Source organism: Lepisosteus oculatus, chromosome 2 (genome assembly GCF_040954835.1).
Source record: "Lepisosteus oculatus isolate fLepOcu1 chromosome 2, fLepOcu1.hap2, whole genome shotgun sequence".
Classification (NCBI taxonomy): domain Eukaryota; kingdom Metazoa; phylum Chordata; class Actinopteri; order Semionotiformes; family Lepisosteidae; genus Lepisosteus; species Lepisosteus oculatus.
The window spans coordinates 54,585,298-54,599,901 of NC_090697.1; the positions used below are offsets into that span (position 1 = coordinate 54,585,298).

At 35.1% G+C, this 14,604-nt stretch overlaps 1 protein-coding gene across 1 annotated transcript in view; it reads left to right on the forward strand.

Annotated features, from left to right (window-relative positions):
• igf2r (insulin-like growth factor 2 receptor) overlaps window positions 1–14,604 on the forward strand; it is a 96,938-nt gene that overhangs the window by 40,485 nt on the left and 41,849 nt on the right. Inside the window, exons 20-31 of the mRNA XM_015345087.2 lie at window positions 754–852; window positions 1,374–1,475; window positions 3,850–4,018; window positions 5,574–5,747; window positions 7,571–7,714; window positions 8,552–8,727; window positions 11,061–11,148; window positions 11,578–11,784; window positions 12,208–12,338; window positions 12,876–12,979; window positions 13,110–13,243; window positions 13,934–14,130. Of these exons, the coding sequence (XP_015200573.2) occupies window positions 754–852; window positions 1,374–1,475; window positions 3,850–4,018; window positions 5,574–5,747; window positions 7,571–7,714; window positions 8,552–8,727; window positions 11,061–11,148; window positions 11,578–11,784; window positions 12,208–12,338; window positions 12,876–12,979; window positions 13,110–13,243; window positions 13,934–14,130 (1,725 nt within the window). The remainder of the gene's footprint in view (window positions 1–753; window positions 853–1,373; window positions 1,476–3,849; window positions 4,019–5,573; window positions 5,748–7,570; window positions 7,715–8,551; window positions 8,728–11,060; window positions 11,149–11,577; window positions 11,785–12,207; window positions 12,339–12,875; window positions 12,980–13,109; window positions 13,244–13,933; window positions 14,131–14,604) is intronic.

The window sequence follows — 14,604 nt, forward strand, 5'->3', positions numbered from 1 at the left end:
ACCTTATATACTGTATGAGCAGGATAACTGTATAGTCCTATCAAAATTTAACAGTGAGAATTGAGAGAGGACAGCAGATTTGCTGGTTTAAAGTGCAAACGGTAGAATCCAGGACATATTGAATCCCCAGTCAGTAAAGCATTACATTAGGGTAATTTTGATTAAATAAAGACATGATTCAATATTGCAGCATTAGAAATGTAGAGCCAGGGGTCCTAACCAAACAGAGTTATGCAGGTAGAAGAAAGTATCATTCCTAACATGAGTTTCAAATGATCATGGTTTTTCAAAACCATCATTAATGTTTCTGATTTCAATCAGAAATTACAAACATTTTATAAAGTAATTGAGTAGGCATTTGGTCTTATTACAGTTTAGCTTAAAGTTTGGTCTAATCTAAATTTTAGCCTTTGGTAGTCTCAGATATGCAGAAATATTAGTCATAGTATCTGATGAAAAACCTAGAAACTGTCCACGTTCAAGTTTGCTGTTCCCGACAGCTGCAGGGTCCTCTAGCTGTTTATTTAACCTAAACCTTTAAGTAAAACACTGATTTCATTCTGGAAGTTTGAAATCTTTTTTTCTGGCACAGGATACTGCATGTGACAGGGGGAACAGAAGATCAAGAAAACTAAGCATAGGTTAAACTTAATCTATGTTAAATTAAAGTTTAATACTAAAAATGCTAAGAAAGGGATATTTAGTTAAAAACTCTGTTCAAGGAATCATGGTGTGCACCATTTGTTTCCTCAGTCTTCTGGCCCTCGTTTCCTCATGAATCAGAACTGTACTGCCACCTTTCTGTGGGAAACTGAAGCTGCATGTGTCATCTCCACCTCTGAGGAGAGTAATGTAAGTGTGAAAATATTTTTGTCATGTTTGTGTTTTTAGCTTTATGTAATTAAAATAATTCAGTTCACACAACAAATACACCTAAAAGTTCATTATTTTTAATGATTTTTTGCCATGCTTTTATTTACATATTTATGCTTGATTTTAGTTTAGAAAAGATTGCCTGCTTTTGTTGTACCATAGCAGCAGACCTTTTGGTTTTCACGCAGTGTAATTAATCAGAAGATCCCTGCACTTAAAAACTTTACGTTTAAATTAAACTTTAAGTTAAACTTTAAAAGAACTTGTTGAGTGAGCAGAGAGATACAAATTAGGCAAATGTATGAATGATTTATTGTGAAATGGCTTCTCTTTTTCTGGATGTTGTGAGCATAAAGCATGTCAGTTATGGTGCGAAAGCAAATTACATGGAATAAATGATCTTTAGGATACTCCAATGAACACATCTTTCTTTATCTGTCCCTAGAGGTGGTTTGTCTCCTTCAGAGGGGAAAAATAACCTAAATTTCTCTTTATTTTAGACTTGCACTTTGAAAGATCCAAGCACTGGGTTTGAATTCAACCTGCAGCCTCTTGCTTCCAAAACCGGATATGAAGCTTTAGGAAATGGGAAAAAATTCAAGGTATATTAGAAAAAATAAATTTCTGCAAAACAAAAAATTGTGTCAGTTTTAACACTGATGATGATGTGAATCCTGCCACAAATATGCATTTTCTGTGCATACTTGTAACTTGTACTTTTGACTACAGAACATATGTCTAAGAGGTTCAGTTGCAATTATGTTATTGATCTTGAAGATGGGAAACAGACGATTGAATTTAATTGTGATAGAAGAGTCTTAGCCAGATCAATTTTATAGCCTGTTACTGGATTTTTCCTTTGATTTTGAAAAAAGTCAAACAAATATGTATTTTGTGATAGCATGGAGAGTTTTTTTGATACAGCAGATATTAAAAGTCTTATCTCCCTTATTGAAATTTCAGTTTTTGTTGATGTAAAGGCTGAAATCAACTTAAATCATGTCAGATCTTTTTTCACCATTAATAAGATCTTGTAACGAACAATATTTAAGCAAAACAAAAATCAATCATTCTTAGGAAAAATAATTAAAAATAAAAAACTTTCAATGCCACGGGTGCATAAGTGTGCACACCCTTTAACTAATACTTTCCGAAAAAACCTTTTTGCTTTGATTACAGCAGTAAATCTGTTTGGATAGGTCTCTATCAATTTAGCACACCGGGATTTTGCAATTTTATCCCACTCTTCTTTGGAGAAGAGTTCAAGCTCAGTCAAATTGCGAGGGCATCTCCTGTGCACAGCCCTCTTTAGGTCAGTCGACATATCTTCTAAAGGATTGAGGTCCAGGCTCTGACTGGACCATTCCAGGACATTAATCTTCCTTTTTCTAAGCCATGCCTTGGTTGAGTTTGCCTTGTGCTTCAGATCATTGTCGTGCTGAAAGGTGAAATTCTTCTTATCTTTAGTTTTCTGGCAGAAGGCAGCAGATTTTGTACCAAAATATCTTGATATTTGGACCTATTCATTTTCCCCTGTATCCTGATCAGAGCCCCTGTTCCCGCTGAAGAGAAGCAGATCAATATCATGATGCTGCCACCACCATGCTTGACAGTGGATATTATGTTCTTTAGGTGATTAGCTGTGTGGCTTTGCGCCAAACATATTTTTTTTGTAATTAAGGCCAAAATGTTCTACTTTGGTCTCATCAGACCATAAGGCATTTTTCCATATGGTGTGAGATTGGGAGATTGAATGTGTTTTCTTGCAAAAGTTGTACAAGCTTGGATGTTCTTTTTGTGAGAAATGACTTCTGTCTTGCCACCCTACCCCACAGCTCAGACTTGTGGAGAATACACAAAATGGTTGTAATATGCAGGGAGTGGCCAGTTACTGCCATTCCTGCAGCTCCTTTAAGGTTGCCGTTGGCCTCTTGGTAGCCTCTGTGATGAGCATTCTCCTTGCCCGGTCATCGATTTTAGAGGGATGTCCTGATCTTTGCAATGTCCTGGTGCCATATTTCTTCTACTTCTTAATGATGGTCTTCACAGTGTTCCATGATATATGTTATGCCTTCAGAATTATTTTATATTCCCCTCCTGATCTGTACCTTTCAACAATAAGATCCTGTAGATCTTCTGTTAGTTCCTTGTGGACCATGGTTATCTCTGCACTACACAACCAAGAAACCTTTAGGGAAGTCCTAATGGAACAGCTGATTTTATTTAGGTCTAATCAGAATCACTTTAGTTCATGTCATTTAAAGGCAAATTACCTATGTATGATTTGGAATGGGATTGGTTAAATCTGAACACAGTTACAAACCCCTTTATATAGGGGGTGCACACTTATGCAACCTAGGCATTGAAAGTTTTTTAATTATTTTTTCCTAAAAATGATCCATTTGTTTTTCACTTAAGTATTATTGGTTAAGATCTTATTAAAAGGTGAAAAAGGTCTGAAATGGTTTGTCTTGATTTCAGCTTTTACATCAACAAAAGCTGAAATTTCAATAAGGGTGTGTAGACTTTTGATATCCACTGTATACTATCTCATCTGAAAGACAGCTCTCACTTAACACAGTGCCCCTTAGTCATTGTTTTGTTGTGCTGGTTTAGAATGTCCTTATTTTCTTTTGGTAACCCAATATAAGTATTAACTAAGCCCAGCCTTGTTATACGAGCAATTTGTGAATCTGGGTGGCATATTCATGTTGATTATTTGTATTTTAATCTGTAGACGTTGTAGTCGGTGAACAAAATAATCATTGGGTACTGGGTTTATTTTAAAAGCAACCCAGAGTCTTGTTTCCTGTGAAAGGTACCAGTTATTCAAAAGATGCAGAATGTTTCCATTTACCATCCCAGTCCAGATCAGCAATATAAAATGGCAAAAAATGTGCTTGAAACTGTTGTAGATTTACTAGAGAAATCATGCAGTTGTCTAACTATTCAATTTACTTTTCATTTTGTTGCTAGGTTAATATATGTGATTCACTAGATGAGTGTGGAACAGACAAGCCAGCTGCTGGGTGTGAGATTGAGGATGGGAAACCTCTGGGTCCGGTTGGTGTGACAAAATCTCTGCAGTTCTCGACTGAAGGCCTATTGACACTCACTTACAAAGGGGACCTTGATGTAGCCACAGGTAGGAAAGACTGAAGTCAGGCAGTTTTGGCAGACACTTCCCCTATTAAATGACATGAGATAATAGGGTGGAGTATGCTTTAATGTCGACTGTAGAAATTCTACCTGTTGATGTGGAGCTATAAACTTGGTAAATCTTACCTTGGCAATTTTGTCATAATTGTTTTGTTTTTTTTTCATTTTTACCTTGGTTTTGCTTTGATGCTCCAGTAAAGTAAAGCATAATGAGGCAAGATGAAACCATTTGAAATAGAAAAACTGAATTAAAAGCTGACAAAACTATGTTAAATCTATTTGGCCACAAAACTAAAAATCAGCATTTGCTTTCCTTTCAAAATTATTGAATTTAGAAAGAAAAACATTTATTATGTGAAGCTTCATTTCAATTTATTTTCATACAATAGCTAAGATCACTTTATTGGCCATATACAATTTCTTGTATTAGGAATTTGTCTTTTTCGTATAAATGAATGTGAAATGAATGAACTATGAATAAGTTATTAAAAACTTCTGTTAAAAGTTGTCAATATATATTGTTGTTCATAATATTGACATGCATTTTACTGCATGTCTTACTATATTTAAATATTTTACACTGTAATCCTATATTTAACTCAATATTGCAAGTGATCAAGCATTTTCATATATAAAGTTAATACTGTAACAAATAGAGTGTATTTGAATATCTCTGAAATACAGAGATACCACATGAATATCTAGTTTCTGGTACTTTCACACAAATGATAAACATTAACATTAATTGCAACCCCTGTATTCAGCATATCACAACACAACATATCTTGGTGTATCCGGCTCAGCTTGGTAATGAACAGGCAACAATAAAACTTAAGTTTATACAAATACACAATTTAGAATGTTTCACTACTTTTATTTACAGGTATTTACAATTCTGTGAGACACAATTCTGCCTTCAACACATATAGAAATGACAGAATTTTGACACAGAAAATTAAAATTAAATTAAATTTAATTGAATTGATTTTAAATTGAATTTAAATTTACAAATTAAATTAAAATGTTAAAGAGGGAAACTGCATCCTATTAAACAAGGATTCTGCACAGGACTAAATCTGTCTTTTGAAACAGAAAAGGATGCTAAATGAATGGGGACCTATTGTCCTGTTCCAAATAATGCATTGCATAGCAAGGAAAAGTTTTTTTTTGTGAATTTCACAAATATGAAATCAGTATTTCCACAAAATGTAGAACAGGAAACCCCTTTTTAAAACCCTGGTACACTTTCCATGTTCAGTTTCCCTGGATAAATCCTGGTTTCTATGTAAAAACAAAAAGGAGGAAAACTTTTATCACTGCCACTTATGTCTCTGCTCATCCTTCCTTTCTCTCATTCTTCTGATTTCTCTTTATTTGTCTTGTTTATTATGTGTCCTTACTCCTGTGCAGCTGGCTTAATGGCGTTACTTGGAATGATACAGTCACTGTTAAATATTGATGTTCTAAGAATATTAGGGAGTGCTGTATTTTAACAGAGTTGAGGCAAGTTTAGTAACTCTCTGGTCTTCACTTCCCTACAGGAATCAGCAAGACTTATATCATCAACTTCATCTGTGACCAGGACATCTACCCTGGAACACTGAATCTGGTGACAGAGGAGATGAGCTCTACTACACATGTCACTCATGATGTCTTCTTTGAGGTTCACACAGCCTTGGCCTGTGCTCCTGCCCCTGTGAACTGTGAAGTCACTGGTAAGCTGAAATTGAGAACACAAAGAAGTCTTGTGTCCAATGCGTTTTTCTGGCCTGTGTTTAGTGATTTGTATCTGCTTGCTTTCCAGGTGCCCATCTTGCAAAACATTAGTTCGGTGACAGTAGTTAGGGAATGTAATCATAAACAGTGAAATGTTCAAGCAGAATTTTACTTTCCCTGCACTCATACATACAGTGGGTGCAGAAAGTATTGTCCCCATTGTATTTTGCCACATTTTGTTGTGTTACAACTGGAAAACTCAGTAGACTTATATATTTTTTTCCCTTTTGATCCATACAACATCCTCCACAATAGCAATGTGTTTACAAGTTTGAAGCTAAAAACATAAAGGGTTTTTAGGGTTAAAAAATCTTAAAAATCTTCATCCCAGGGAATACTGTTAAATCAATTATCAGGAAGTGGAGGACATATAACACTACTCAGAATCTTCAACAACCAGGTTGTCTTCCAAAACTCAGCAACGAGGCAAGGAGGACATTGGTCATAGAAGCAGTCACAAGGTCGAAAACAACCCTCAAAGACCTACAATGTCTCATAACTGAGATGAGAGAATCTGTGAGTGAGTCAACAATGCCTCAGGTACTCCACAAATCTGGGCTCTATGGTAGAATGGCAAGGAGGAAGCATTTGAAAAAGCTCACAGGAAGTACTATCTTGAATATGCAAAAAGGCTATGAAACAATATGGAAACAATTTTGTGGTCTGATGAGACAAAAAATCATTTTAATTGTTAATTTAATAACTACATTAAGTTGATTGGCTTCAATTCCAAGTGTTATATCTGGTGAAAAAAGAGCACTGCTCATCACTGTCTAAAGAACATTTCCACATTGAAACATGGTGGTGGCTGCATAACATTGTGGGGTTGCTTTGCAGTGGCAGGGACTGTTAGGCTTATCAATATAGAGGGCATTTTGGAAAGGGCAAAATATAGGCAGATTCTGGAGCAAAACCTAGGACCTCTGCTTCCCCAGTAACCTGCATCAGCTGGAGCAGTTCTGGAAATAAGAGAGGGTGAAAATTAAATCTGCAAGATGTGAAAAGCTGGTTACAATATACTGCAAAGGACTTGATGCTGTTAATGTTGCAAATGGGAAAGCAACTAAATGTTAAATGCTCAGGGAGGTGAATACTTGTCCAAGTTAGATTTCTCAGTTTTCTATTATTCATAAAACATTATTTTATAATTAAAAGTATTGTGCCCAATCAAAATGTTAAGTATGTTTTGATAATTGTACAAAAAATAATCCTGTTTTGCAGTTCGAGGTTGTAACACAGCAAAATGTGGTAGGCAAGGGGGTCAAGACTTTCTACATACTGTATTTGATTGATATTCCTTTTGATTTGACTCAAATTAAATGTTTTCTTCCACCATTTGCAACATTTCCTTTAAGGTTTGAGAGGCCAGATTGCCAGCCACAGCCATAGAGAGTTTTAGATTTACCAGGAGCTCAGAGATGGCACTCTGGCTTCCATGAACTAGGAAGGATAAATCATCTTGGTATTATCCTCTTTATTTTGTTACTGTATTTGCTCAGTTTGACAAAAATGAATTTGTATTATGTAGGCACAGTCCCTAAGAGTTTATTTTATTCAATAAACCCTGAATCTGTGTCACAATATCAGGTCAATGGAGAGGTAGACATTCTACTTTAAACAGAACAGGGTAATGAGTGTACATGGCTTAAGAAATGGATGTCTAATCATTTTAGATCATCTGAAATTTACTGTAATTTCATGCTTAGTCAAATAATATCTAAATTATTATTTGTTAAAAACAGAGCTTATGATATGTTTTCAGATTCATTTGGCAATGAGTATGATCTCAGTGACCTTAGTAGAGATGACGCTCCTTGGCAGGCAATTGACACTTCTGCAGATGCAAAACAAAGGACTTTTTACATCAATATCTGTAAGCCATTGCCTTTGGTGCGTGGCTGCCCTGGTGAGTTAAGTTTTTAATTATTTATTTTAAAAGGGAGTTTGATTATTTTGGTATTTCACCTTAGATTGTTTAATTTCTTCTATATTCACAGTTTAACCTTTGCGGTGTACGACTATCACGGCACACCAAAATAGATGTTTCTAATAAATGTTATCTCAGTGTGTCCCTTCAATGATTAATGGTTTAACCATGTCTTCTCAGACCTTTAATAAACTAAACACTTAAGCAAAAAGTAAAATGGTGAGGAGAGGCAATATCACCTTCATTAGATTTCATAAGGGTGACTAAGGTTAGAATAAGTTAATTTGTATGGTATTGTGTAATAAATGTCATTTTGAACAGGTGTAATGTAGGAGCTTTTTAATGAAATGAAGGTGCACAAGATGCTTAATTGCATTTGTATCCACGTGACATATTAACTCATTAAAATGTAAAACGATCTTAAAAATTAAGAGTAAGGAAAGAGTAATTCTAGCAATAAATATATTTTAAATAAATGTTAGTTTTTTGTATTACAAAATTCAGCAGATCATTTTATATATTCATACAAATTAATACAATTTGTATTAATAGGAAATTCAACATTTTAAAGGTGTTTGGTTTGGGACAGACAACAGTGACAGCATCCAGTTTGTACTGCAGTTGAATATAAGGAAGATACCAACAGAAGTCATAAAAATTGTTGAAATAATATAAGAGTTACGTACAGTATTACTGAATTTCAGTCAAATTAGAAAAGGTTGCTCTTGGCTTTTCCAAAAATGCTGCTTTGTGGTTGCTTGCAGTCTTTGAAATGTGCAGGCCGTTTGCTTTGGTAACAGTGTTGTCTGTGTTCAGGAGGTCCCTTGGGTTCCTGTGCCAGTTTCCCTGACCACAGCTTCAACCTGGGCTACATTCAGGCCAGCCCTCAGGCAGCTCCAGACGGCTCCCTCAGCATTGTCTACCTCAATGGAGACAAGTGCGGCCAAAGCCGCTACTCCACACGAATTATCTTTCAGTGTGATGACAGTCCTGTAAGTTGTTTTTTTCAATCTTTAATGTTTGCTTCCATAAAGACAGAATACGAAGAGGTTGAGAAAAAATAATACTTGGTAGGAGAAAATAGAGGTTAAGGAGTCAAAATAAATGGTGGCTTCTCTTTTTCTTTATGAATATTCATTATTTACTGTAAATGGCTAATTAGAATACAAATAATATACGGACAATAAGTCTGCTCAAGCTGTATGGTTTAGTTTCAGTGCACATCCAGATCCAGCAGAACTGCTTGTGCAGGTGGGCTTGCTCCATCCTTATACGTAATCTTGTGGTTTTTTATATGTTTGTGTGTGGTCTCATCCTCATTTGAACGATATTGTTAATAGGGGGTTAAGTAAATAGATAGTGGGCAATACAATAATTAGATGTCATTGATATACCTGAGCAATTGGTATAATTTGAGGTACATGAGATCTGGCGTGTGAGTTTTTTATTCTCACAGACAGCTCTGGGGAAGAGTAATAAATCAGTGGCAAATGTGAATAAACCAATATTTCTTAACAAGACAGTAACACAAAACTTGAATACAAAACAATAGAATGTTACACACATATTCTACAACAAAAGATACACTATTAACAAGGCAGGGTGTCTTGGAGGTAAATATTCTACCATGCCAAAAAGCCCAGAATGCTAACCCTGAAACCTGCAATCTAATGTTTAAACAAGCCAACAAGAGAAATACCCTGCACCCTAAATAAAAAGAATACAACGCAGTGGTAAATATCCCTTTCTAGAATCTGGATGCTTAAAATTGAATGGGAATATATATTCCTATTCTAAAACACATGACCAGCTTGGAGAGGACATTTTTAGCCTCACTGGATTTTGCAATAATGGAGTCCTAAAACTTCAGAATTTCTTGAAAAATAGGATGGCAAGCATTCTTGAACAAGGTTTAAATTATTAGCTTCTATTACTTTTAGCTAGAATTAGGTCTCCAAGACTAATCAGAACAAGGTCCTCCGGCCTGGCATACTTCCATTCCTTATTTGTCTATCTTTGTCTTCTTTCCCTAATCTCCCTCTCCTGTGACTTTGGATTCTGTCTTTTTGTGTGTTAAATGTTTATTCTACATTATGATTCACCAGAATTAATTCGCCAGAAGATTCCCTTTGATCATTTGTGTTTACCATCCTGTATGCTCAGTAAACAGTTCAGCTGCTACTCATTGTTTCAAAATTTTACAACACTTCTTCAGTTGTAACAATATTATCTTATTACAATATTGTAACATTCAGCTTCATTTTTGCTCAGAAATATAGAGAATTGATATCAGCAAAGGGAAGATGAACAGCACACATTTATTTCAAGACAGCACTGTGTTGTAAATGCCGGGTTGTTAGAGTGCCTTGAAATGGATCTCTATCCAAAATTTGTTTCAAAACATTTGAGTCCTGCTTCTAAACCAGCCCCTGTAAGAACTGCAGCTTTAGGAGGTCTGACCAAAAATCAGAAAATCAACAGAGCAGAGTATCCAAAAGTAAACTTTGTGTTTAGTCTTTAGGCTTTCGTTTTGAGTATTTCGTTTGATGTTTTTTATTTAAAATTTTTGCAGTTGCGATCAATCACCATACAAAGAACTGTAGGAGAGAACATCTGCATTTCTAACTTAACGTGCCTAAATCTTTGATAAATGATGAACCCATTTTTCTTTTCAGTAAAACAGTATCAGTTGTTAAAGCAAATTTTCTGTTTCTTAGGACATTAATACCAAGAGTAGCTTCAAAGATTGTTGACAAATCCAGTGGCAAATCCTGGCACTTCTTATATTCTTTTGACCTGTGAATGGCTTCCAGTATTTAACCATACATAGGTAACAGTGTAAACAAGGTTGCATTTGCCTTAGGTGAATAGGTGGTGAAAATTTTTAAAACAATTGCTTTTTGCCTCTGTTTGATTCCAATAGTAGTCAGAATGTGCTATGTAGAAATTGGTACCTCTAGTAAAAAATTAAATTAAGAAACTGAACTGCACTTTTAAAAACTCGAGGAATAGCACCTATTTGGATTATAACTGCAAAGACTTGCATATCAGATTTGATTTGTTTTAAATTTAAAGTAAATAAAATGTGTTCTCTGCACAAAGCTAAGTTTGATTTAGAGTACACAGACCATTTTAATCATTAGTTGTGAATTCTTCAGCTACTATTTTGCACTTCCTATCAAGAGTGAATTATTTTTCTGTATCTTTTCATTGAGGGTGGGTCAAGTGGCTTAACAACCATCACACTTCTCTACTAGCCTCAAATCTATCTTGTCCATTTTGGATTTCAAAAGGTCTGATGTAATTATTCTTTGTTGCTCTTCAGGGTTCCCCTGTATTTGACCGCCTCAATGGCTGTGAGTATGTGTTCATTTGGAGAACCTCTGAGGCATGTCCAATCCACAGGGCTCAAGGTAAAATAGGAGTATGGTGGGGTTGTTTAGCCTTCCTGACTGCCCTTTTATTTGAAAGATATGCGTATTTTCCTTTCTCTGGCATTTTTAAAAAAGTACACATTTAAGGAAACCACATGGCATCTTTAGTTTGGATTTGTTATCAAAGCAGTATAACTAAAATCCCCAAATTCTATCCACATCTACAGAATGTGGTGAAATTGTCTGTCCATGTCTATACAAAGTTTATAAACTTTTTTAACACAATTCTTTGTTCTATAGCTGTTTAGTCTGTTTTGGAATTTAATGATGGATAAAAGAAATTAGCAGAATCAATGTTTCATTCATGTTTAGTTGTTTTGCAAAGAATTAGTGGTTTCTGTGTATTATGTGTGTTGTTTTATTGTCATAAAATGGCCATCATATATATATATATTATATTTAACACAGGTGATCATTGCAGAGTAAGGGACCCAAGGAGTGGCTACGTGTTTGACTTTACAAAGCTTTCAGGGAAAGATTATGAAGTAAAGTCTGGGCAGTATAATTATCGATTTTCAGTGTGCAGCCCCCTGCATACCAAAAAATGCAAAAACAGTGAGTCTGCATCATCTTGCCAGGAAGACACTGCGCAACAGGATTTTCCAAGGATTGCAGGTAGTTTTGAAACTTTTCGTATGTCTTGGGAACAATATTTCATTTACATGATGGAATTAAGTATACCTACCCTGTCAATAGGTGCACTTAACATTTAAAGGAACACATAAAGGTTAATTCACACCTAATCTTTCCTTTATTTTCTTCTACTGTATATTCTCTTCGTCTTACACTCTCTCATATGTGAAAAAGGCTCAATGTTCAAAACATTGTTTCTCCCTTGTATTTTTCAGCATGGAATTAACCTGTATTTATTTATTCACAGCCAGTGCATGCTATCACAGCTCACCACTTGAATGTATTTAATAATTATTTGACTTTACATTTGGGTTTTCTGTTTCTTAGCAAGCTACCACTTATACCAGTTTTGCTTACTAGTTTCTACTACAAAGAAAGTGTTCCTTTGACTGTGCTGTTTTCTAGGATTGGCAACACAAAACCTTACCTATGAAGATGGGCTAATAATGATTAATTACACCAACGGGGAAAAGTGTCACAAAATCTATGAACGGTCCACAGCCATAGTGTTCATCTGTGACCACAGCAAGAACTATGTGAGTTAATTGTGAGAAACACACATTTAGGGTGTTTATGCAGGCCTTAATGCAGACTGTAGTGTTTGAAATATGTACTGTAAATGAATGTATCTTGCAGATGGGCTTGTGTTCAAATGAGAACATATATTCCTAGAAGGATCTTATCTGTTAAGTGAGTTTCCTGTTAGTATGGACCCTCTGTATGTGAAATTCTTGCATTTTCAGAAATGATTTTGTTCCATTACTCTACAGGTTACCAGTATTTGCTTTATAAAACTAATACTTTACTATTTTTCCATGCTTCTAGGTACTAGGGCCTAAAACACTGAAAAGATTTGAAGAATATTTAACAAACAAAATATGTATTAACAAATCAAAATACAAAATGTCCAGAAGTGTATTGTTTACTCTCTGTATGTTGGACAGACTTTTTGACTCATTTCAATTTAATTTGTGTAATTAGGTTTTGTGGCTGGCAGCTCCATCTGCTACTAAGACACTGCATTTGTAACATTTCTTGGCTGTGCAGCTTACAGGGTATCATTTTCATTCTAGGGAACACCTGTGTTTCTGAAGGAGACCCTAGATTGCACCTACATGTTTGAGTGGCACACAGAACTTGCCTGCCTTCCATTTAAAACAATTGAGTGCTCATTCAAGTAAGGGAGGGAATCTTTTACCATGTTTTCTTCATGTACTGTACCTCACTTTTTGGGAAACTCATTGTCCAGCAGATGTTTTTGAAATTTTGAAATTCTTTAAAATAATTGACCTGTTTATTTCTGACAGAGATGGAAATGGAAACTCCTATGATCTTTCACCTTTGTCACTGCATAATACCAATTGGGTTGTTGAACCAATGATTGGCAGCACACAGAAGCGCTATTACATCAATGTCTGCAAGTCTCTTGTGCAGCAAAATGGTAAGAGTATTCAATTTGTATGTGTTACTATGCAAAAATACTCCCTTCGAGATAAGTAAGAGGAAGCTCTTACAGTGTTAAGGGAAATAGGTATGTATAAAATGAAAGCAAAGGACATGAATGGAAATTTGCTAAAAGTTCTGTACTTTTCCCAGGAATAGCTGTAAATCAGAGAATTGTGCATTGAATGCTGAATATATTTAGATATTGTTGTGGAAGTTTATAGGATGGGATCTTTCGAAAGGATGCTGAGGTAGATCCGTTTTAGAGTCATTTGTAAAGAATCTTGCCAGAAAGAAAAACAAATTCTTTCTACTTTCAGAAGGGAATTTAAAATGAAGGATTGTGTATTTAAAATATTTTTTTGCTTTTGATATTGAAGTGTTTTTTTAAGTTAAGCTAAAATGTATTTTCACATTTGGAAAAAGTGAAGCAAATTCTGCATTTGGGGAACAGTTTTGAAGTTTGTATTGTTCGTGTTTAGAAAAATTGCAGGCTATGATATGCTGAACCACTACTCCCCATAATTTTTCCTTATGCTCTTGTGTGACTATGTGAATATGATGAATTATGAGGAAAACCCATTAATATTATTTTTTTTCTGTTTCACAGGATTAAAAGTATAGTATATTTTTATGCACTATGATAACTTGCTTTAAGACAAATCATGATAATTAAATGTTTTTTTAGGGTCCTGGGAGTGTCCCTCCAGTGCAGCATCCTGTATGAAGAATGGTTCTCAGTATGTCAGTCTTGGTGAGGTAGAATCAGGACTTCAGTGGGAGAACAATGTCCTATTCCTGCAGTATATCAACGGAGAGAAGTGTCCAGATGGGAAGCGGAACAGGATGACCATTATACGTTTCAAATGTGATGAAGATAAAGTGGTGAGTGATCTGACCCTTGTACACACATCTGTCATTTGTGTTAAATCACAGGATATGATTTAATGTACTGTAACACATTGATATATGACCTCCAGATGCTCTTTCAAAATTGATACATATTAAATTCATTAGGTTAAGTGAATTTAGAAATTTGCTGACCATATAAGGAAGAAGTATTTTCTGGACATAAATATATATAGGTCTTTAAGTACTTTTTTTGTTTTCTGCTTTATTCTATCATATTATTTAGCTAATGAAAAATGTAAAAAATATATTGTCAAAATCAAACATCTTAATATCAGTGTACATTCCTCAATGTTTATTCATTCCTGACATCCTGATGACCTTACCTTCTCACTATGTCTTACCAACTGAACTGACATCTGCTAACTTGAACTGCTTGAACTGTGATGTTGGTAGTCCTGTCCCTGAGCCAAAATCTTGCTCAATTTTCACTTAGCTGTAAGGGAATGA